The sequence below is a fragment of the Python bivittatus genome, unplaced genomic scaffold (genome assembly GCF_059951505.1).
Source record: "Python bivittatus isolate LINGU-HERP-01145 unplaced genomic scaffold, Pbiv_v1 ctg000440_np1212, whole genome shotgun sequence".
NCBI lineage: Eukaryota > Metazoa > Chordata > Lepidosauria > Squamata > Pythonidae > Python > Python bivittatus.
In genome coordinates, this window is record NW_028277063.1 from 10,220,473 (window position 1) to 10,245,121 (window position 24,649).

Here is a 24,649-nt window from a genome sequence, read left to right on the forward strand (position 1 = left end):
GAGGGAGGGAGGGAGGGAGGGAGATAAGGACAATGAAATGTTCTGGGATTCCCATTTTTCTCAGAATTTTCCACAGCTTGGTGTAATTGAAACAAAGGCCTGACTGTAATTAATGAAGCACATAGTGATTTCTTTTTTATATTCTCCAGCTTTCCCAATTATCCAGGTGTATCAGCAATAATGTCCCATATTTCTCAGCATGAGAACAAAAAACCCAAAAGATTTCCACTGTGACCTTGGTGTTTGCTATGGCTGACTTCTGTGTCCAGTTTTTTCCTTTGCTGTCCAGCCAAAGAGCCCAAAGTCTTGGGTACCTCCCCTCAGAGCTGCAAGTGAGTCCAGTACCTTTAAAATCCACCAAGGTAATGGTGGGGTCACCTCCATTTGCTGCACAGTAATGATATGTGTTCAGTTTTCACTGTCACTGAAAATACAGAATCTGTCTAGAGTATCCTAATCCTGAAGGAACTTTGAAACTGACGCAGCCTATTTTCCAGAAGCAGTTACTTTCTCAAAAAGAAAAAAGACAATCAAAGAATTTGCATAAGCATCCTGTCTTTTATTGTGCAAATATATCTATGACAGTCTGAAGTTTACTGTTGTCAGTTAAAGGTCTAAGGCACCATCAGACTACTATTCATCAATACCAGGTAGCATTGTTGTTGTTATTTCCTGTAATACAACACTGATGGCTCTCTACTAACAAGTAAATGGGGATAGTTGAGAACAAGGCATGGATTTCTGTATACTTGTCTGGGACTCTTTATGTCCAAAGCTTTACATTTTAAAAAGTTCAATGCTACTTCCTCCCATTTTTTTTAAAAAAATAAAGGAATGTCAAAGTGACAGTTATATCACATATCTCCTTGTTTTTCACTTTGTTTTATTTATTGGTTTGTGTTTATTATTTTTCTAATACTATTTATTTATTTAATTGATTTATATCACTGCTCAACTTGGAAATGTAAATCTGGGCAGTGATCTATCATTATCTATCTATCTATCTATCTATCTATCTATCTATCTATCTATCTATCTATCATCTCTTAACAGGCCTGGCTCAATGGCCTATGGAAGAGCCAGGTTTTCACCATCTTAGGAAAGGGCAGCAGTGTTGGGGCCATCTGAGTCTCAGGGATCACACGGTTCCACAGGACATGAGCTACAACAGAGAAGGCAGGCCTCCTGGGTCCCATTAGGTGACTGTTTCATAAATAGGATCTGGAACATACCTACCTGCTGGATTTTGTGGAGCAGACAAAAAGGAATTGAAGATCCTCACAGTGGTCCCACAGATGTTCCTCTGGACCAGTTCACTTTGAGTACTTGAGCAATGCCACCAGCTAGCTATCTGCAGATGTAGTAGTATGGAAAAATAATTATATGTTTTCTCTCTTACTGCTCCAAGGCAAACCTTAATAAATGCTCTTATGCATGAATGATCAGATTTACTCTTTGTTTTCTCTAGTAATACTCTAGGTGTCTCTTCTGTAATTTCATCTCTTGTGACACAGAAATGACATTGTCATCTCATTCCAAGCAGTGACTAAACTCTCAATAACACCCATAAGGTGTTAGCATTTAAAATGGTTGTTTGGTTGGCTAACTGGTTTATCTGGTACAGCTAGAACATTGGAGTGAAAGTCTAGAACTTGCCAGTTCAGGGGATTCCTAATGACCACTAAGATAGTACAGATGATGGGTCAGGAGATGCCCACCACTAACTTCTAGATAGACAGAGGACACTCTGTGGCTCAGTGTGCTCATTTTAGCATCAATTAGATAATGTGTTTCTCACAATATAATTGTAAATAACCAGATCTTAGCACCTAAACGGGCTTCATGTTTATATTTCATCACAGTTCCTAAATTCAGGACAGCCTTATCTTTAGCCCAATTTAATGTTCTCCCCATAGTTGTTTGGTATAGGAAAACCCCTTATGAAACTCGATACTGCCCCTGTGACACGGGTCCTATAGAAACTATTGTCAGTTCTACAGGACTGAACTCAGTTTCATTTCCATACTAATTATGGCTTCTTCTTCCAAGATGAGGAGGAACTTTGAGCCACTGAAGTGAGAGGTAGATGAGAGGATGCAGAGTTCATGGGTGGCTATTTTCTTCTTTTTTTTCCTTTTCCTTTTTCTTTTGAACATTTTATTTATTTTAAAACATTTAAGAAACAGAATAAAGGACTACATAAAAAAAAAAAGTGAAAAAGTACATAGTGGATGTAAACTAAAATATCAGTAAATAAACAGAATTTACAATTATAAACTTTAAAATTCATTATTTCATTGATTATTAATGGAATATATACTGTAAAGCTAGATTCACTATATCATCTTAAGAAATATTTGGAAATCATTATAAATCTCTAATCATTAACATTTATACTGATATCACCACTATTTATCATTATTCCTAAAATAAATGAACATGATCTTATAAAAAGAAAAAAGGTAAAAATGAAAAATAAATCCCTTTAAAAACCAGTAAAAACAGCATTGAATTATAAATTCCTTCCCATTGTACTAACTGGTGATTACATTGAAATATTTATAAATATTTTCATTTTTTATTAATAGTTATCAGACTACAATATGGGCAGCAAAAACATCTTAGAAAGCAGCAGAAAAAGTTTGAGAACAAATTCCCATTAACCAAATAAAACAGAAATTGATAGCTTACTATCGCACAAGGATATCACTATCACACAAGGAAGTGAAACATGGTTGCTAAGTATGCCAAACAAATTTGCAATGTTTGATATCAATATTGAGAAAAAAATGAAAGAAAAGAGGTAATACAGCTTTGGGGCTTAGAGGAATGATTCTAGATTTGCTGGCTACTTCAATGAGATACAGCTAATTTAATTCCATTTTAATTCAATTAAATGCAACTGTTAAAAGAACTATAGGAATCACAGAAAGGAAGATCTGAACCTAATCTTTTGAATTATTTATCTCAGCAGTGTTTACTAACTGCCCAGTGGGTAACTTATATCTTTATTGAACTCCTAACAAATTTTCAACAAAATAGACATTCTTCAAAAAACATGTGTGCTGTTCATGCAACCCTATTGGGAGAAGCTAGTGATCTTCCTCCAGGAGATACTAAATCAGGATGATGTTATAAAAAAAGAAAGCAATCATGTCCTGGACTTCACCAAGTCAGGCTCATAAAAGCTTCATCACAAAGTCTCCTGGTCAGTCCATGAGTGTGACTACTATCAGGATAGAAAACCTGGTCTTGGAGGAACAAAACAGTATGAAACTGGTACAAAACTTTGATATTTTGGTGTTCATGGTTAATACAACTCAGAAAGAGATCAATAAAGGGTGATAAAGATGTAAAAAAGTCCAAATTTAACTCAGTAACCTAACTTCTCCAACATCAAGAATATCAAGTTGATTTAGAAGAAATAACATGTTTATCTAATATTAAAAGTTATAAAAGAGTCATTTTATAACTCAACATCCAGGTACTTACTTCAGATGGACAGCTATATACATGTTTAAGTAAATAAATAAATACATTTTAATATTTACTGTAGAATCCACAGTTCCTTTAATGTTAGTTAAGATGAAACAATTTCTTGTGAATTTGCAAATAATGCCATCAGAGACTGTAGTGTTTGCAGTATCTACTTACTGTCCCCATTTTTTTTTTTGGTTTGTTTTTTATTGTTGTTGTTGTAAAAGACTACAAGATATACTGATATAAGCAAAATTGCAATTTCTGACAAAGAAGTTAAAGACAGCAAATAATGTCTGGAAAAAGACAGAGAGACCAATGTCTCCAAAATGTTAGATTGGCAAACAAACCCTTCATATGCATGGAAATGTTTTAGAAGAGATGTAGGAGGAAGGGAATCTGATAAATTATATAAAGTCCTGTATCTGAAAGCTCAGTCAAAAATAATCTAAACTAAAGAAACTGAAGCATTCACTATATCTCTACCATGGCAGGGTAACTTAAACTAATTGAGCCTTCAGCCAAACCAGTTGGCCAATTCCCACTTGAGCATGTTTTAAGCTCAGCACAAATTGAAACATCTGATAAGCAGTTATTGCAACTACCTAGTCTCATGGACATGACAGGGATACATGTGATAAATATATATAATTAAAATAATTAATTATTTTAATGTTTAATTAATTATTTTAATGTCAAAACCCATGCAAATATACCCAAAGACTATATAAGCATGGTTCCAGTAAGCACAGAGAAAGTTCAAGTTAATGAAAACAGAAAACTCAATGAAAGATCATACCATGAGAAGCAATGATATTAAATGGCTTACTCTGGAACAAGACTTTAATAAGCTCCAGCAAGACACGGCACCAATTAGTATGGCAGTGTTCCAACAAGTAGTTGCAGCCCATAATAAGAGAGGGCAAATCTGGGGGAAATCTATAATTTATAGCATTTCAGCCAGCGAAATATCAAAATCCAAGGAGAAAACAGAAGCCCATCTGAATGGAACCCTTTGGTTGATAGAGCTACAGATGTGGTAGATTGACGTTTAACACCCAACTCTAGTGTTTCAGTAAGATTCTGGAATATGCTTGAAAAAAGACAAAATCAACAGATTCCCTTTCCCTTGCCAACATATCAAGAATATAAATCCAATTACAAAACATGAAATAGTTAGATATGATAGGAGAGCAAGAAATGTTGGATCTCTGTTGTCATAAGATTGTCAAATCCAGGTTCTAAAATTATTCAGATACACCATTGAGCCTTGTTCAATGAATTCATGCATATTCTTTCACAGGAGGGCATAAACATATAGAGAATCTTTGTCTAGATCCCCTTTTGCAGGAAGCAGAAAGAACATATTATACAAGGTTTCTTCCACTCTCAGAAAATTCATATCTGCACATAGAAATCTCACGTGTATAGGAGAACATTGGATGAAAGACCTTTCATCAGACACCTGCAGTTTTCTCTATTTCATTTATTTGTTTATTTAGGTAATGTAGGTAGGATGAAGGATAGTTCACTGCTTTATTGCAATGCAAGTAAAACATTAACTGGCTATTTCTTTATTTTGAAAGGAGCTAACTGAACAAGATATGAAAAGGGAGAGGCAGTAGACAGTTCGACAGTATAAAAACAGAGCAAAGGGGATTAGTATATATAAAACAAAAGCCACACTGGTGGCCTTTGTGCCAGACTTAACAATCATTCTATCATTAAGCATGGAAGGGGAGTTTTTAATGCCTCCTTTTTAAAGTGAACCAAATTATCATATTCTATACTAACTGTCCATACAAGATTATTGCTTTAAAATTTATTTTAATTGTTCATAATGAATCAGTCCTCTGAATAAATGAGGTGAATTATAAAACTCACTTTCATGCCTAAGATAAAAAGGGTTTCATTGAACAATAAACAAATAAAATTACTCTTAGATCTGTTTTTGCAGTAAACTCTTTCTTTTCCTTTGCAGTTGATGTGACCTTTGACTCCAAGATAGCTCACCCAAGATTGGAAGTGTATGAAGCTGGAAAAAGTGTGAGAGATGCAGGAAAAGTTTTTAAAGTTTCTAATAATGAGAAGAAGTTTGATTCCCATACATTCATCCTGGCAACACAGGAATATTCCAAAGGCAAATATTACTGGGAAGTGGATGTAAGCCAGATAAAGAAATGGGACTTAGGGGTTGCATCTGAATCCATTTGTAGAAAAGGGACAATCACTTTGTCTCCTCAAAATGGGTATTGGGTCATAGGGCTTGATGGTGGGCTTTACTGATTACTGGGCTCAGACAGACCCCTGGACCCTTCTAAAAGTGACTGGACAGCCTACAAGAATAGGGATATTCCTAAATATATCACCAGACCAAAGCCTATCTTTTTATGATGTCAATATAAAAAAGAAACTTCACACCTTTAGTATTCATTGTTCTGGAAAGATGTATCCATTCTTCTCTGTCAGCTCAGGAACTGTGCAGGAGGATAACCCAACACTCAAAATTGTAAATCTAGAAGAACAGGTTTTACATGAAAAACAAGACAGGAACCCTTGAACCTTTACATTTCCTAGCATATACTGTTGTGTTTCATTTGGTTCATGTTTTATATTTAATGCATTTTATTTTGGAAATAATAAAATAATTTCTGTAATTGGCTCATCTGCTGTGATGTCTGCCTTATTTCTATAGAAAGGAGAAAGGAAGAAAGGAGAAAGAAAACAGAGGGAAGCACAAACAGAGGGATTTTTTTTCTCTTTTTATTTAGGGATAGGACTCCCCACCCCACATCTATCTTTTAGAGACCATTAGAACAGGTTAGGGATAGATTGTTACACCGAACTTAAAGACTTTCTGTGTGAACTGGAGGGGAGTGGTTACCCCATAGAACTCCTGTCAATATCTGGGCATTTTTCTTTTGCTTGAAATCTCCAGAATACAGCTGCCAGCTGAACCAATTTTCAGTCCAGTTCTTGAAATTCAGGGAGAATAAAAAATCTCTAATATTAACAATAATATATTCTTCATTATTTTTATTTTATTTGATGTGCAATACAGTATAAACAAATAAATGTTATAGATCCATGGAATGGAAAGTTTAAATAAAAATATACAAAATAGTCATAAACTATCCCTTTTTTCACCAGGACTAAGCTGTATATGAGAAACAAAATTCCAGGATGCCTTGCCTAGCTGAGGACCTAAAGCTGCAGGCAAGGCTCAGGTTACAGCTAGGACAACACATAGTCAGTGCTTTTTAAAATTGTAAACCAAAGCAAAAAGATCCAGCTGGATGAATTTTTACGGAATGTTTGATACTAATTATTTTACTTTCTTTGTGTTGAGATGTTTCTCAGAAAAATCTAATGAACCTCTTCCCGCTTTTTCAAACTTTCTGAAAAGGAAGTGGGATTTTCAAATGGATGACTTCTAATGGACCTTGGGCACAATCTAGGGCATGCTCACCAAAACTTAAAAATGGGTGCAATTTCTCAGTTGACGGAATGTCAATGGTGGTTATAAGGCATGGCCACCACATACAGGCCCTATAGAAATATATTTTTCCTGATTCTTGATCCAGAAACAAGCCAATATCTGAATAAGAGAGATGTTGCTTTTTTTCAATCTTTTCCTCATTTTGACTAGAAAAGAAATCTCCTCTGACACTTCTTAGTACCCAGCATTCTTTTCCAAGGGGCACAGAAAACTTCCCCTTTCTGGTTCTGTCCCTTTCACCCTGAGTCAGCACCCCCAGCTCCCAGTCCAGCCGGTCCCCCACCTTTACCTCCCAGTAATGCTTCCCAGCAATGTAACCCTCTTTCCCCACAACCACTAGAGAACCCACAGCAGATGTTGCTTCTCCAACAGCATTAAGGGTGGCTGTTTTTCCATCTCTGCTGATGGTGATGTCTGAATGCTTGCAGTCTGAGTCCAAATGAACTGCAACTACAAATAAAAAGGAGAAAACAGAGACAGAGGGAAATGGCTTTCAGAAAAGTAAATATATAAGTTAGCTTCAGCACAGGTATTTAATTTTCTGAATGTCTTGATTGCATCTCTGATACAAACTAGATACATGTTTTTTTTTTCTTTGCTCATAGCTAAAAGCACCAAAACTGGAGCTAAAGCAGTTTTTTTTTCACGGTGTCCCAAACAATAGTCAATATTTAATGAAAAGCATAAAGCATTATGGATACACTATTTTTATTTGTGGGTGCCCCTATTAATAAGATTATAATGGCATCAACTTTCCTGCACTGATATTTCCACAGGAAGGGAGATTGGACATGATCAACCACCTTTTCATTTTTCTCTCTCTGCTGGGCAGAAGCTTCCTGTAAATATTTGGAATATTTCTCTGTTTCTATCTCTGTTTCTCATTCTTCTGCCATTCGGTTCTAGAAGCTTGGGATAGCCAATCTTCTCCTCTACATCCCTCTCTTTCCAATCCCAACTTTCATTCTTTATTTTTTTAAGGATGTTGTTCCCAAATCTTAAAACCAAACAAACCACCTTTTTTGGCACCCAGGCAGTTTATCTGCTCACATGGAAATAGCCCACAGGCTTGGCCTGAAGGTTTGGGAGGCCCCACATTTCTTGTACTGTGATTAGATGAGCATCCCCCAACCTGATATTCTCCATCTAGATACATTCGTTTTCCAGTTGCACTCTGTTCACTAGCCACACAGATTTTTGTTCTGAATTTTTTAAGAACCAGATCTTTTACCTGCATGACTCTGAATTCTTCTTAGTCCTAAATAAGGAAAAGAAAATCAATCAGTAGCTGGTCAGAGTCAAATAGATAAACAACATTCAAATTTATTCTGAAAAAAATTGGCTCTAAAATTCAAGATCTTGAAGAAAGGAAGATGACTTGAAATTGTAAAGGCCAGGGTCATTGTGCTCTATAACAATATTAAAATATTATTAATTCTTAAACTTGGTCCTGGTATATTCTAAGAGACAATGTGACTCAATTAGAGGTTTTTCAGGAAGAGCTCTGTGTTTCAATTCAACGCTGAGTGTTTACATTTTGGTGTTCATTTTCTGAATACTGCATTCCTCGTAAAATAATATTATATATTTCAGGTTTATGAAATGTGATGCATCTGAGGTGCTGGAGCAACTTCAGGAGCATTCCAGATTTGGTGAAGAGCAATACAGACTTTCCTCAGATTAAACCAAGGTCAGATTAAATATGAGTAAAAACATTGTTCCAACATACAGGGGGGGGGGGGGAGGGAGACAACTAAAAAAACTAACAAGAACTAAAAAAAACCCTAAAAGCTATTAAAGTTAATGTCAGAACAGTATTGGACATTGTACAATATTTGGAACAGCATAATGAAAACCAAGCTGCATTCATCTTTTTGGATGCAGAGAAAGCTTTTGACAACCTTAATTGGCCCTTTTTGTTTAAAGTTTTAGAACATATGGATTTTGGCGAGAACTTTATTAAATGGGTTAAATCGATATACACACTAGAGAAAGCACAAATTTTTGTTAATGGAGATTTAACAAAACCATGTGAAATTCAAAAAGGAACAAGACAAAGATATCCATTATCCCCACCCTTGTTTATATTTGATTTGGAAGTTTTGAACAGAGACATAAGACAATATGAGGGGATAATGGGTGTAAAAAATTAAAAAGAGACATATAAATTGAGACCTTTTGCAGATGATTTGGTGCTGGTGTTGGTAGAGCCATTGAAAAGGATAGAACTATTAATGAGAAAATTAAAAGAGTTTGGTGCAATGGCTGGTTTTAAGATTAATAAACAAAAGACAAAGATGTTAATAAAAAATATGAAGATACAAGATCAGATAGAATTGATGAGCAAAACAGGTTCAAGACTGAGAAAAAAAATAAAATACTAGGTTGTTAATTTGACAGATATGATTTTTTTGTTGTTTCAGAATAATTATGTTAAGACATGGAATGAAGTTTAAAAAAGACACGTTAAGATGGGAGAAACTACAACCGTCATTGTTGGGAAGAATTTCTGTGATAAAAGTGAATGTTTTGCCTGGGATGTTATTTTTGTTTCAGACAATATCAGTTGTGACTACTGATTTACCATTTAAACAATGGCAGAAGGATATATCTAAATTTGTGTGGCAAAGCAAAAAACTGTGAGTTAAATACAAGGTATTGCAAGATGCCAAAGAATGAAGGAGTTTAGCTTTACCTGATTTGGAACTGTACTTTGCAGCTTGCTGTTTGGTCTGGATGAAAGAGTGGGTGACGCTGAGAAGCAGGTTATTGGACTTGGAAAGGCATGATTCGAAATTTGGGTGGCATGGCTATTTATGGTATGACAAATTTAACATTAATGTAGATTTCAAGTATCATTTTATTAGACGTGCCATTTTGAGAAGTTGGAATAGATATAAATCTAGATTGTGTCTGAAAATACCTTTATGGCTATCACCACAAGAAGCATATTATAGAAGAGAAATGGTAATTAAGCAGAAATGGCTAACTTATGCTGACATTTTAGATTTTTACCAGGGAGAATTTAAAATAAAATCAAGAGAAGATTTGATATCGGAAGAATATATTTGTCCATGGTTTTCACATGTACAATTAGTAGAAAGATTTAAAGTTGATAAAAGAACATATGGTTTTGAACATGATAAAACAATGAGCAAGAAACTGAGCAAACTCCAGGAGGCAGTGAAGGACAGGAAGGCCTGGTGTGGTATGGTTCATGGGGTCACGAAGAGTCGGACATGACTTAACAACTGAACAACAACAACAATTAAGGATGAACATCCTTATTGCTAAAATGTATAAACTCTTGTTGAGATTTGAAACAGAAGATCAACAAGTTAAAGATTGTATGATCAAATGGGCTAAACATTTTGGACATAATATACAAACGGAACAATGCGAAAATATGTGGATGAATGGATTGAAATTTACCTTATGTTATAATCTTAAAGAGAATTTTTATAAAGTGATGTATCAGTGGTATCTGTCACTGGAACAATTGTCAAAAATTTACAAAGGGACTTTAAATATATGTTGGAAATGTGAACAACAAGAAGGGACTTTTTATCATCTTTGATGGACATGTAATAAAACTAAAAAAATTAGGACTCAAATATATATGTTAATTCAGAAGATTTTGAAGATTAATATACAATTGAAACCAGAGACACTTCTTTTGGGGCTGATGGATAAACAATTGGAAAACTCTCATGGATCTTTGTTTTTATGTATGATACCTGCGGCGAGACTTTTATACACTCAAAGATGGAAAGACTTGATATTACCTACAATGGAAGAAAGGATGGTAAGGTTGATGGAGCTGGCTGAGATGGCAAAATTGACATCTTTGATTAGAAAAAAGACATTGACAATTTAATGCTAAATGGAAGCCCCTTTTGAGCTTTTTGAAGGAAACAGAAAAAATGAAATTATGATATATAGATTTGATGATTAGTAAAATTAATAGATTATAGAAAAAATGGATGATGGGTTGTAATCTTAGAGTAAGAGTTTAATGTATGTTTTACTTGTATCTACTGTAAAAGAAGTCAGAAGTCATTCTTTTTTTCTTTTTTTCTTTTTTTCTTTTTTTCTTTTTCTGTTTTTTTCTTTTTTTCCTGTACTTCTGCTTTCTTTTTTTTTCTTTATTCTTTCTTTTATTCTTTTTCTTGATTATTAGTTTTTGTTAGCTTTTATCTTTCTGTTTTTTTTTAATTTAATAAAGTTATTGTAAAAAAAATACAGACTATCCTCAAACTAAACCAAGGTCAGAGTAAATATGAGTAAAAACATTGTTCCAACTGAGGAGGGGGGAGAAAAATCAATTTCTGAAGAAGCTACACTTCTGTTTGAATCCATGGCTATAAGCCTTGCCTCACCTGATGTGCCCTCTAGATGGCATGGCATGATGTCCTGGGGCAATGGGAGAAGTGGGGTGGAGTAGGGTGGAGTGCAGGTGGCTGCATAACAGAACAAAATATGGTTTTCTAATTTTAAATGTACAAAACTCTGGTTTGAAAGAGGTTAAGGGTGTTTTGGAGCCTACAGGGAAACTGTAGATTATTTTTAAATATTTATATATTTAAAATATAGAGAGAGAGTCTTAGAGCAAGAAAACCTGAGTGGAGAGAGAATGATAAGCATCAGTTACCCTAGCTATTCAGTCCTGAGTTGTGTTGTTTCTGCTATGTCTGAAGGTCATTACTGTATTTTAGTGGTTGAGAAGAATTTGGGGATTCCTCCCTCTTACTCTGTAGTTAAACAGAACATGTGTGAGAGGCAATAAAAAACTGTAGGTATCAAGATTTTATAGCTACAAATCCTTTGATCTGTGTTGTCCAAAATATAAACAAAATTTATTGCATTTTAAAATATCTGGCAAGGAAAACTTTCCATAGTGCCAACTATAAAATCAACAGCACTATTCCATTCTTAGTTGTGCTACTTTTGCATCTCTGATATGCCAAAAAAGAGAAGACTGCTGTAAACTAAGTCTACATTATTATTCAAGAGACACGAATTCAGATTCATGGGTGTCTACATGACAGACAATTGGGAGCGGCGGGGAGATGAAACACACATTGTAATGTCATCAGACAAATGTTTCTGTATTTGCATGAGGTGTCAGAACACAAGTTTATAATAGAGACATTTGCATGCTGATGTCACTAGGTGACTGACACCATTTTGGTGTCACAGCTGCACATGACATCTCTCTCAAGTGGAAGGTTGATCCGAAAGCAAAGTATTGATGATACCTTGATTGGTGAATCCCTCATTGCATATGAGTCTGAATGAAGTCTTTACATGTTATGTTCCACAAAATATTCTCTCTCTCTAAAATCCCAAATTCCTGGGATTTGAAGCCCAAGAAAAAATTGGAATGGCCTAATATTCTACCTTAAATTGAAGGGTTTGGGATTATTGAATATGCTCCAGGGACACAGTTTAAAATTGTCCCAAATTCTGGGGACTATGCAAAGTTCTCAGAACGTTTGGTACAGCATTGTTTTCTGAGAAACATTGCTCAACAAAAATACGTTACCTTAGTAAAGTGTAATGAATCCTTTTTCGATAGAAATCAATAATTGTCTTTTAAATGTTTTATCAAAAGTATTCTAGCTTACCTAATTCATGTTGTAGTCGTTCTGGAATAGAAAGGTATTAAAATTAGTTATACTTTAAAAAGGAGTACAGGATAAAGTTGTGGTGTTTTATATATAACTATAGACTTGAGCTGTTTGAACTGAACTTGAAATAAATTAAGAAAATGAATTCTTCAATATCTATAAAATTGACTGCCACAGTGAATACTGAGATTATACGCTTATTCCTTCTTATCCCTGAATTCAGCCCTTAGCCCATATGCATATATTATGTCTTCTCTTACCTTGATGCTCCTGGATGTCAGCAAGAGCTATAAAAAAATTATTTGAATTAGTATAATGAATCATTGAGATAAATTAACAAAAGAAATTAATGCCTCAGAGAAGACTCTATCCCACTTATAAAACAAATAAGCAATCCTGGCTATGTAATATTTTTAACAAGAGTTGAAGGACTTCTAACAAGGGGAAGACTATTTAATACCCTCCAGATTCTCTAATATAGAATTCCCATAATTTTTTGCCTATGGCCATAGTGGCAAGTTGCTTATTCCTAGATTAAAGTTACTGCAACTTCATTAATTTATAGTCAAATTACATGTGAGTATCAATGATGTGAGTAGTTAATAAATTTAATGAAGGCTTCAGGTCTTTCTAGCTTATCAAATATATTAGCTAGGCAATCCAGTGTATATATGGCTTCTAACATACAGTCTAAGCTTGAAATTTGAAAATCTGGTAATATTAATATTAAGTTATATTAAATGGATGGACAGTTATTCTATTCAGGCACACTGATTCCCAGGCCCTGTAGACAAACCTCAAGAAAATCTTTCCAAATTTTATCTGCCGTGTCTGACAAGATTTTGTAAGATTTCATCCTGACAAATGTTCAGATGCCCTGAGTTCCCAGATTACTGGTGGTTTGGGGAAACCCTTCTGGTGCTGGTCTTCTTCATGGATAACTCCTGAATGGCTTCTAAATCCAGAACCTACTTTAATTCCCTTTGAGCTGTAAACACCCTTTTCCTACAAGCAGTTCAAAGATGAATGAACTAAACAGACTTCCCAAAAATTAGTAAGGTTTCCAGTTCATGTTCAGGTTTCTTTTCCCTCACATAAAATATATTCAGCAAATTAACCCGTCTGGGAAAACAACAGACTTGCATTTGGCCACAGCTTCAGTTTGATAGCTCATATTGTTCTGCAATGAGCTTTTGAACATGGGGGGTGGCAGGCATTTATTTGATGGCAAATTATGCCACTCTCCCAACAGACAGAGGCCCTCCTTTGCCAGGGTAATGCAGTGGATCATTCGTACCAGACTAACATGCATCTGTGCATCTAGAGCTAAGAAGCATCATGTATTTGGAGTTCCAGCAGATTATATTTAGAGAAAAAGTCCAACAATGGCACTAAAGTCCATTTAGGATACTGAAGGGAATCTGCTACAGGCTTAGAACCATCTGATTAACTTTGGGAATTGGATCCAGATTCAGGGTAACTTTATCCAGTACAGGCAGTCCTTCAGTTACGACCACTCCTTCAGTGACTGTTCAAAGTTACGATGGCACTGAACAAGGGGGACTTATGACCAGTCCATGAAGTTGCAGCCAGATCGCAGATCCTGGGGATCTTGTGCTCCAAAAGCACACCCGCCCATAGCACGTCTCCACCTGCACTCCATAATGCATCCCTATCCACCTGGCTGCATTTGTGCCAGGCTGCAGCATCCACCCCACCACCCAGCTGCACTCTGTAGCACTTACCCACCCACTGGCCTGCTTGCAAACCACCTAAGGAAAAGCTTGTCATGACCAGGACTTGCAACTTCCTACCAGCTTCCCCACTGACTTTGCTTGTTGGAAGCCAGCAGGAAGTCGCAAGTCCCAGTCACATGAGGTCCTCACTTAATGACCCACGACCTTTACTTAATGAAGGCAACAGGGACAGCACATGACATAGTGCTTTACAACCACATTGTTTAGCAATGGAAATTCCAGTCCCAATTGCCGTTGTAACCCAAGGACTACTTATATGGTCTCCAGTAGCAGACATTCATCCAATGCATATAAATTATGTTACTTTTAACTGGAATGGAATTTGCAGAAAACATATGACATTATAAATGGAAGAGATAGTAAAGAAATAAATCTGTGGCTTTAAGCTATCTTCCTATAACATTTGATTGTTATCTTTTGATTGTACCTTTTGTTTTTCACAAGGATAGGATTACTTTCTCCCACTTTCCAAGAGTATTTTTAAAGATAATTGATTAGTAATGCTAGTAACCATAGTTCACATGTGTGTGCAGCATGTCCATGTTTAGTGAATACAGCGAGGATACTGTGATTAGCCATTATTTAAAGGAAGACGTACCTGCTTGAAATGTGCACTTCTCCGTTTCTACAACAAAGATTACATTTATTAGAGCTGTTGCCTTTACATGCATAAATACACTTTTTGGAATGCATCGGTTATCAAGTTATAATTTGCTAATAAGTTAAATTGTGGTAACCCTCAATAAACGTCTAAGGTCTTATCAATTTTCCAAGATGGAAAGAATTTGAAAGGTAAAGAGTTCAAAAATTATTGTACATAACAGAAACATACTAATTTCAGTTTGTTTAGAATGAATGGGACTGGTCAACATGCAAGATCTCCATCACTGGAATATGCCACATCTCAGATCTGTCAGTTCCTGTCTCACAGACTAAATGATCCACATGAAAAGTAGTTCAATACAGGATGGGTTTTCTTTCCTCTCTTCTCTTATTCTCTCTCTCCTTTACTTTCTTCCTGAAGGCTCAACTCAACAAGTTTCTTCATTTTTTTCTCTTTCCATTTGTAATCAATAACTTTGTTTTCCAGTAAGCTTTTGTCTACATATTTGTTCTAAGTTCTTAAAATCTCTGATAATGGTACAAAACATTTTTAAGGTTATGATCTCACAACAATATGAAATATACCTGGTTGTAAATATCTTTATATTTGAAAAGTACTGTTAGAGTCCTCCAACTACAGAAACCAATCCTATCCACATATATAAAAAAAGGAAAATATCCCTGTCTTACCAATGGCCTCTTTTTCACAAACTCTTTCTGAAAAGAGTAAAAGTGAAATGTTATCAGACAAAATTGTAAGTTTGTAAAGTTTGTAAATCATAGGTTTCCTGTAGCATACCTACACTATACTTACAGTATATGTACACATGGTGAATCAAAACCTTACTTTCACCAGCATAGGAAAAGGATCCATTCTGCTACTTTGCCTCTTGGATAACCTCGCTTTATTATTAAAGCCAGAAGTGCAAGATGTATTGTACCAGCACAACTGGCTTCCTGGTATGCTAGAACTCCTTAAGATGCCACTATTAGAAACTGCTGATCTCTGTCCCATTTGATGATCCTCAACCTCCCAGGGAAAACCCTCCAAATATGGCCTGGGTCCACCCAGCTAGAGTAGCCAATGAATTCTCCTGGACACTAAAATTTTCTTTCTTACTGAGCTTTGTTTGAATATTTGAGTTCACATATGTCTTTGTGTTTCTCCATCACTCTTGGATCCTAAATCCCACCTGTACATATTCAGTCTGGTCCTGAGATATGCAGGCTGGTTTTTGCCCATCTCTAGCAGATTCTTCTCCAAAGTATCAACATCTAGCAATCTCAATGGCTACAACTATTATAACAGCATTATACTTTATCAGAACACTAAATCAATCAATCAATCAATCAATCAACTATCTATCTATCTATCTATCTATCTATCTATCTATCTATCTATCTATCTATCTATCTATCTATCCATCCATCCATCCATCCATCCATCCATCCATCCATCCATCCATGTGCTTCAAGACCGAACAAAACAAAGTGGTCCAGAGAATGCCAATCAGGTTGCTAGGATTCAAAATATATAGGGATTGAGTTTTTTTTTCCCCCCAGACTTTTAAAAATACAAGGTGATATATTTATTTTTATTCTATAATCAAATACTTGCTGCTTTTTTTGTTATAACATTTTTCATGGTTCTGTTTCTTTTATTTATTTCTTCTTTAAACCTTTAAATTAGAATGCTGTTCTTAAACTGATCGGAGAGTTGTACTGATATATTGAGAGTACGCACTTCTTGAAACAAAGACAATTTTGTATACTATTATAGAATGCATACTTTAAAATGCACTTACCACGTTTCTTTTGACTTGTTTCTTTTTCTGCAGAAGGTAAAACAATTGTTATTCCTTAAAACTGGAATGACCTATTACATTCAGTGTGCTATCACCAGAACAAGAAATGCATATGCTTCTAAATGGACACCGGTATTAGCAAATAATTTCTCTTCTACTGAAAACTACAAGCAAACTTTCATTTGATCTTCCAAAAAAATTAACAACTTCTTATTCTATATTGGGGAAACTGCACTTAAACATGCAGGTCTAGGGAGAAACATGCATTGTGTCAGGTGTTTCAAAAATTGTAGATGCAAAAATAAACATAAAGATGAAAAACTGAAAAATTCAATGAAGCTAGACTTTATTGAGTCACCTCTTTATAGGGAGGTCTCTTTGAAAAGAAAGACATTTTTAAGTAAGCATTGCCCTCTTTTTAAAAAAATATACCTACATCATTTTGGGCACTGTTATAATGTAAAAATATGACTGACCATTACTTACCAAACTGAGATACTTCCTGCAAGCTCTCTGAAAGAAAGTAGTAATATAAATAAATAAATAAATAAATAAATAAATAAATAAATAAATAAAGTAAATACACACAAACCTATCAGACTTCAAAACACTGCATAACATTCTGTTTTCAAAAATCTACTTTTGGAGGTCACCAATTGTTTTACAGAGAACAAGACTTCAAGATCTTAAAAACTTCAGTCATAGGAAGGAACTGGGATGATGGAAAATCAGCCTGTGTGACTGGGAGCAGGTGGGAACAGGTATGCATTGGTCAACCCTGGTAGAAATCGTAGGAGCCAGGTCTTCTATCTTTCCTTGGCCAAGAAAGCAGCGTGTTCTGCTGTTGTGCTGAAAGTTCTTGGTCAAGTCCTTCTACTATATTCCCATGACCTGCCAAGTCCATGTTTGGGAAATGGCTGTCATTAAATGAATCTACTATTTACTATGAAGAAAATACAGTTAGATCAAGGCTACCATGCTTTCTGGAGAGAAATTATAGTAGCTATGTAGAATGTAGTTGAGTGCATTTCTATTTTTCTGCCACATGACACATTTATTAGCACAAACACAGAAAAAGAGGCATTTCCTAAAATATTTTGTGGACATAATTTCACAAATTCTCCTAGTAACAAATTTATAATACTTACGTCTCCATTTATATGCCAGAAAAGTAATGAGGCAACCAAAAAGCACTAAAATGATTATGAAGGGTGCAATCCAAGGGGAAGAAGTTGGATAAAAAGCATCTGAAAGACACATTGAAATCTTACCTAGATTTATTAGTATTAGTATTGTATTATCAATTTCCAGAAGAAATTCAAAATTGCCAAAAAAACAAACAAAAACAAAAACAGTTTAGCTGAAATTTATCCAGTATTCAAGATGAACATAGATATGGCTACATCATGGGGGACGGAAGCATTTTAATTCAATTTAGTCTAATTTAGTTTAATTAATTAAGTTAATCAAGTAATTTAATCAAGTCAATAAATTGTTAATTAACCTACTGTCTTTAAATTAAATATGATTTTGAATGCCATTTAATTTGGACTTTAAGGACAAGATTTCCAAGTGAACCATGTGATTCTGCAATGACCACCCTCAAATTCAAAATGGAAAAAGAATTGCCTCTTCATGGTACACATATTCTCTAATTTTAAATTCTTTCTGTACTTCACATGGATAATAAGAATATTGTTTCATTTAATTACGTAGTAATGGTAACCACAAGTACTTAGCTGATAAAATATGCAGGCTCTCAGGACCTATTTTGTGATCTCTGCAGGTCCTCAAGATTCCAAAATTCAGCAGTGACCTGCCAACTGCAGTGATTTTCCTGCATTTTTTTTCTGTCCCCAAAATAAGTAGCAAAATTCACAATAGGCTTAATCTACAGATTCAATATAGAAGTGAACATTGTTTCCCAAAATTGGGAAAAATGGCCTCCAGTGGTGGGGAAAAGACACACAGAATCCTTTCTTTCCATCTGTCCAGAAACAAGACCTTTTTGTAAATATTGTCCTATTTTCAGCTCTTGGATGTGCAAGGAGTTGGGCACTGGCAGGACTGAGGTTCTCTGGCCAGGGTTCCTCTCCTCCGGCATCCAAGACCATGAAAACAGCACCTACTCTTGGTCTCTTTGCTCCTGCTTTTCAAGTGTGAGTGTGTTGCAGATCAAAGATGGGATTGTAAGGAAAGAAAAAATAGCTGTAAAGTCATTTTTAAAAGAGGTAGGCACTGTCCTTAATTTAAAGAATATACTTATGTGGTACTGGACCTGGGATATGCATTCTGGCTGTGCTGGATCTGCAGCTTGAATATGCAGCTCTGAATGCTTTGAAACAAATATTGTGCCAATATTGTGCCATAATATATTTTAAAAAATTATTGTATAAGGTACACTAACAAATTAACGAGTATCTCTTTTTAAAACAACGAGTAGAGATATAATTCTCTAACAGTATATTCCAAGTAAGCTCAGCTACTAAAATTCAAACTTTGGTCCATCCCCCACTTACCAGAAATGAGGATTCGGGATTCTCTCTCACTCTTTACTAGATTGTTGATGATTTTGCAGGAGACTTCATTATCCACTCCTGGCTCCAGTGTAATGGAACCAAAAACCCAAAAGATACCCGCCACGACCTCTGTGTTTGCTATGGCTGACTTCTCTGTCCGGTTTTCCCCTCTGCTGTCCAGCCAGAGAGCCTGAGGTCTTGGATACCACCCCTCAGAGCTGCAGGTGAGACCAATACCTTGGCCCTTGTAATCTGCCAAGGTAATAGTGGGGTCACCTCCATTTGCTGTGCAAAAATAATATGTGTTAAGTTTTCACTGCCACAGAAAACATAGAATCTGTCTAGAGTATCCTTATCCTGAAGGAACTTTGAAACTGACAATTAGCCTATTTTCCAGAAGCAGTTATTTTTTCTAAAAGAAAAAAGAAGGATTTGCATAAGCATCCTGTTTTTCATTTTACAAATACTTCTGTGACATTCTGAAGTGTTCCCACCCCAGTTTCCTGATGACAATTAATGGTCTAAGACACCATTAGACTACTATTCATCAATGTCAGGTAGCATTGTTATCGTTGTTGTTATTTCCTGTAGTAGAAAACTGATGGCTCTCTTCTAACAAGTATGGGGCAAGTAAATGGGGACAGTTGAGAACATGGCATGGGTTTCTATACACTTGAGTGGGACTCTGGGTGTGCAGAGCTTTGTGATCTGTAACATGCAGAGTAGAAGGTGTTGTTTTGTCTTTTCTTGGCTTTTAATTTTAGACTGGGAAGCCAGGAATACTGGAAATCATTGGAGATAAGATCTCATAATGAAAGGTTTCTTGGCTACCTCATAGGTAAAGGCAAGAGCCATGGAACCTGTTTATGAAAATACCAATAATGTTTGACTCTTTAGGGGTAAAAAGTATTTTTTTTTTCATGAAATTGAAGAATAATAGTTAACAAAAAAAGGACCACTCGTGCAACATATATAAATAAAAAAAACTAAAAAAGGTGAGCTGACTGTGCACTTTGGTGCAACATAATAGCTATCAGGTTTAAGACCGATGAAGTGGCAATGAAAAGAGTTTAAATAAAAGTTTACTCCATTTTGTCTTCTCTCCACTGCTGTTTACAACATGATCTCTTGCATGCTAATAATGTTGGTTTATCTTAAGAACATATAAAATCATCTCACCTGCTAAAACTAGCTGAACCAGAATCATGTAATACCAGTCATCAAGGTAGATCTTACAGGTGTATAGTCCCTGGTCAAAGAGACTTATGTTCCTCAGGAGCAGGGACATGTTGCCTTTATTAATCTCAGAAGCAAAGAGCTCCGTTCGACCCTGATATCTTCTATCCTGTGTTTCCCCATGCTTTCTGTTATAGTTTTTCACTTCAATTTTTTCTGATTTTTCCAAGATCCATTGAATTCTGAAGCTGGCATTTGCAATTGGCTTCAAAGTTTCTAGCACACATGGCAAGATTACTTCCTTTTCAAGGTATCCAATCACAGGATTATTTGGTGGTCTGATTGAATATCTACCTTCAGAAACAAATCAAGATGTCATTGCAATGTGGAAATTGTGCTTTTGCAGTCCTTTCCCCATTTCCTCCCAGTTTCATTGCCATGTTTATAGGATGTGAATTTCAGTGATGGGACGTGAGACTGAGACACCATCAGGAATAGACTCTGGAATGAAATTTGATGTTATGTGATAATATAACATCACATGTTTCTAATGACTGCCATATTTTCCCTGCAATGTGGTATAATAAGTGCAAGATGGTTCTCCCTCAGACTGCTTCATTCATATATCATTACCTTGAAACCAAAAGAATAATTACCGTAGACTGTCTGCAAGACAATAGTTTACCTGCTACATGTGAGATCTGCAGAAGTATCGTGATACAAACAGTAGAGAAGAAGGAACACATGGAGCTGGAGATAGGTCAAGACGTCACATGCAATTCTGTGAAAAAAAATACTATACTTGGTTGGTTTGGTTTTGGTTGATTTGCTGTTATAATTAGTATTTAAACATTACACAAATGATGCATTAATAGTGTATAATGTTTATAATTTATTGCTAGTAAATGTTGAAAATAATAGTTGAATTAATTCAAAAGTAGCAGTAGAGTAATAAATGTATTAATTTAGTTTACTTAACTAAATTCTTCTGGACTAATTACAGGCAAGCAATTCTGATTTTTTAAAAATTTTGCCAATGTTCTTCTTTAAATGGATGCACTAATATTTAATTCTGTCATTTACAAGTCACATAAAAATTATTCATAAGATTTTACAAATGTTACCATGCATTTCTTTAACTGTTATCGCTAAGAGCTTTCTCTTGAGTATGAACTTTTTCCAAAAACTTCTTTCATTGGGAAAGTGAAAATTACACTACTGAGCATATTGTTTTGTATTTTCCCTTTCAATAATTTTGAGCTGAGTTGGGAGCTTTGCCAATATAATCATTTTTTTTCTTCTTGTTTTTGTTACGGACACTTTGGGTTCATTCATATTTTGGTTAACAACATCTATAGCAACACATTATTCCTAAATATATAGGTTGAACCTATGCAGTGGATGCAGTTTGATTATTTAGTTTCCTGTTTGTGATGAAACATTACTGAAAAGTTAAACATTTGAACACAATGGCTAGATTTTCTTACAATGTTGAATAAGATGAATTAGACCAGAATCAGATACTGTATGGATATATTACTTTGTCCACCATCAGTCCCTTAAAGGTTTGATGAGCTGCTTACTGCACCCATCCTTTCCACCTCATCTCTGTCACTTTTATTTTTCCATAGCATGTATATTATTACTTTAGTAAAACTAAGGCACAGCTCCCCTGAGAAGTCTACAATGCTGGGAAAGGTACAGAAAAAGAGAAGGAGAAAATGACCGGCAGCACCAATTATAGTGGTGATGGGTGGACCGTTGGAAGATCTCAAGGGCCAGGTTGAGGACAGCTATCCGGGAGAAGGTCTATCTATGTAGTTACTAATGATTTACACTGACATGATGGCACATAATCTATCAAGGCACATTTCATTAACAAGCCACAACAGTAGAAGTATGTGAATTAAGGTTGCCATAATGTTAGCAGTACAACAGAATAATTCAGCAGTACTCTTAATTTAGTTTAACCTTCATTCCTGTTTATTAGATTTGGGTTAGGATTAAGGAAAAAGTAAAACATCTGCAGACAAGGAATTGGGAGGGAAATGGAAGAAGTGCTTGACTTCTCCTAAACCTGCACACTGTTCCCCCCTTAAAAATTAGACAATTAGTCCTGCTTCACTGAATATATTGTAGATTACATTGCTTAAATGCAACTAACCCGTATTAGATTACCGGATCTTCTGGATTTGTACTTTGAAATGTATGTATAATTTGTATTTAAAATGAAATAGCTCTTCCCCCCAGTCTATCAGATTAACAAAAACTACAGCTTGTCCCCGTGAAAGAAAAAGACCCAAGTATTCAGAACAGTTTTGCAAATCCTGCAATTGGAAACAAGTGCCTCTTGTTTATTTTCCTTACCTGACCAGCAGTCCTCCAAGACATATTCTTTAGATTCTCTATTTATTTCCTGGTTCTGCTAGAACTTTCTCCCTTACCTGAATTCTTGACTTTCGTTTTCCAATGCTCTGTGTAAAGAAAGAGCAGAATTTCTTGGTAGCTAATTGTTATAATATTCCACACCCTTCTAAAGGACAAAGGTTACACTGTTCATTCGGCCTGTAAGCTCAATTAAGCTTCTAAAGTTGGTGCAATTAGTGCAACTTATACAGTACATGCTTTATTCATCTAATTTTCTCCCAATGTCTATTCTATTCTATTCTATTCTATTCTATTCTATTCTATTCTATTCTATTCTATTCTATTCTATTCTATTCTATTCTATTCTATTCTATTCTATTCTATTCTATTCTATTCTATCCCGTCCCATCCCGTCCCGTCCCGTCCCATCCCGTCCTGTCCTGTCCCGCCCATACACTCATTTAAAATGTTTGTAGTTCGTCCATTATTTATAGGAATTTGGGGGGGAGGGGCACAGGGGGATACTACACAGCATGGGTGGGCAAAAAAAATAGCAGAAGAGACTTCTGACTTTCTGCCAGCTTCCCCATTGACTTTCCTTATGAGAAACCAGCAGAGAATGTTGGAAATCGCAATTACATGACCACAGGGATGCTCCAACAACCACAACTTTGCAGACGGATCATAAGTCCCCCTCATTCAATGCCATCATAACTTTGAATGGTTGCTGAGTGAGTGGTTGTAACCTGAGGACTACCTGTACCAGGCCAAGAAAGTAACTCCAAACGAAGGTTAAAACTATTTTATTATATTGGCTATAGTAACAGAATCTTGAAGTTTGGTTGTGCTTTTCTCCCTACCCCACCCCCTGCCTTATACTCCTATGAACTAAGAAGTTGTCTATCTTCCTTCAGAATGTTTTGGGCTTGAATCATGCTTCTTGTGTCATTGCTCTGGAAACAGATCTGGTTTACCTCCATCAAGGTCATTCTCTCTCTTTACATTCTACATATGTTTATAGGAATAACTTTGAGGAACAGGGGGAAGAGCTGCAACTAAGAAAACGGTCAGAAAAAAAGAAATCTGAGTCCAGGGCAGAAATGCAAGTTCAGAAAGCATCTTAGACATGATCCTCTCTAGTTCTCATGAAGATAAAGGGAGGGAGGGGGGCAGCACATTCAGATTTGCAAGATTCTGTTACTGTAACCTTGTAATAAAATAGTATTATTTTAAATATTTATTTATATATCAAATTTGTCACTGCCCATCTCATTGAAAGCAACTCTGGGTAGTTTAGAGAAGAGATAAAATCAATTAAAATACAATATAAAAACAATCTTAATAATAAATAAGTTCCAAGAATGATGGGGAATTGGCAAATAACTCAGGGAGGGTCATCAGGGCGCTAATCACCCCCAGGGATGATTAGAGCTCCTATTGCCCCATGCAAACTGGCAGAGCCAGGTCTTTTATCCTTTCTGGAAAGCCAGGAGGGTAGGGGTCTCTTGTACCTCTCAGGGGGAGAATATTCCAAAGGACTGGGGCAATGGCAGAGAAGGATCTCCTCCTTGGCCCTGCCAGCTGACATTCTCTTGCTGACAAAGTCTGCCACATGCTCTTTCTGCCTGGACAGGTGAGACAGATTGATGTAATGGAGATGAGACAGTCCCTCAGGTAACCTGGCCCCATGTCATGTACGGCTTTAAAGGTGATAACCAACACCTTGAATTGGACCTGGAAGCAAACTGGCACCCAATGCAGCTCCCACAGTAAAAGTGTGCCATCCTTGGGACACCTAATATTATTCATGCAGCCA

The 24,649-nt window shown here is 35.8% G+C and overlaps 1 protein-coding gene across 5 annotated transcripts; it reads right to left on the reverse strand.

The window, feature by feature from the left end:
• Window positions 1–6,037: 6,037 nt before the first annotated feature.
• Window positions 6,038–22,985, reverse strand: LOC103066636 (butyrophilin subfamily 3 member A3-like). 5 transcript variants are annotated; one of them, XM_088142877.1, is made up of 14 exons: window positions 22,911–22,985; window positions 21,152–21,247; window positions 20,470–20,820; window positions 19,291–19,575; window positions 17,920–18,018; window positions 17,258–17,284; window positions 16,772–16,798; window positions 15,657–15,683; window positions 14,962–14,988; window positions 12,867–12,893; window positions 12,604–12,624; window positions 11,356–11,436; window positions 8,208–8,234; window positions 6,038–7,426 (listed from the first exon to the last, which is right to left on the reverse strand). In XM_088142877.1, exons 2-14 carry the CDS (start codon window positions 21,210–21,212, stop codon window positions 6,867–6,869), a joined length of 1,620 nt encoding a protein of 539 aa, XP_087999003.1. In that variant the 5' UTR covers window positions 21,213–21,247; window positions 22,911–22,985; the 3' UTR covers window positions 6,038–6,866. The 5 variants fall into 5 exon arrangements, with proteins under 5 accessions (XP_087999003.1, XP_087999004.1, XP_087999002.1 ...); XM_088142878.1 differs by having other exon boundaries at window positions 19,291–19,542; window positions 22,834–22,962; XM_088142876.1 differs by having other exon boundaries at window positions 22,834–22,962.
• Window positions 22,986–24,649: the final 1,664 nt, after the last annotated feature.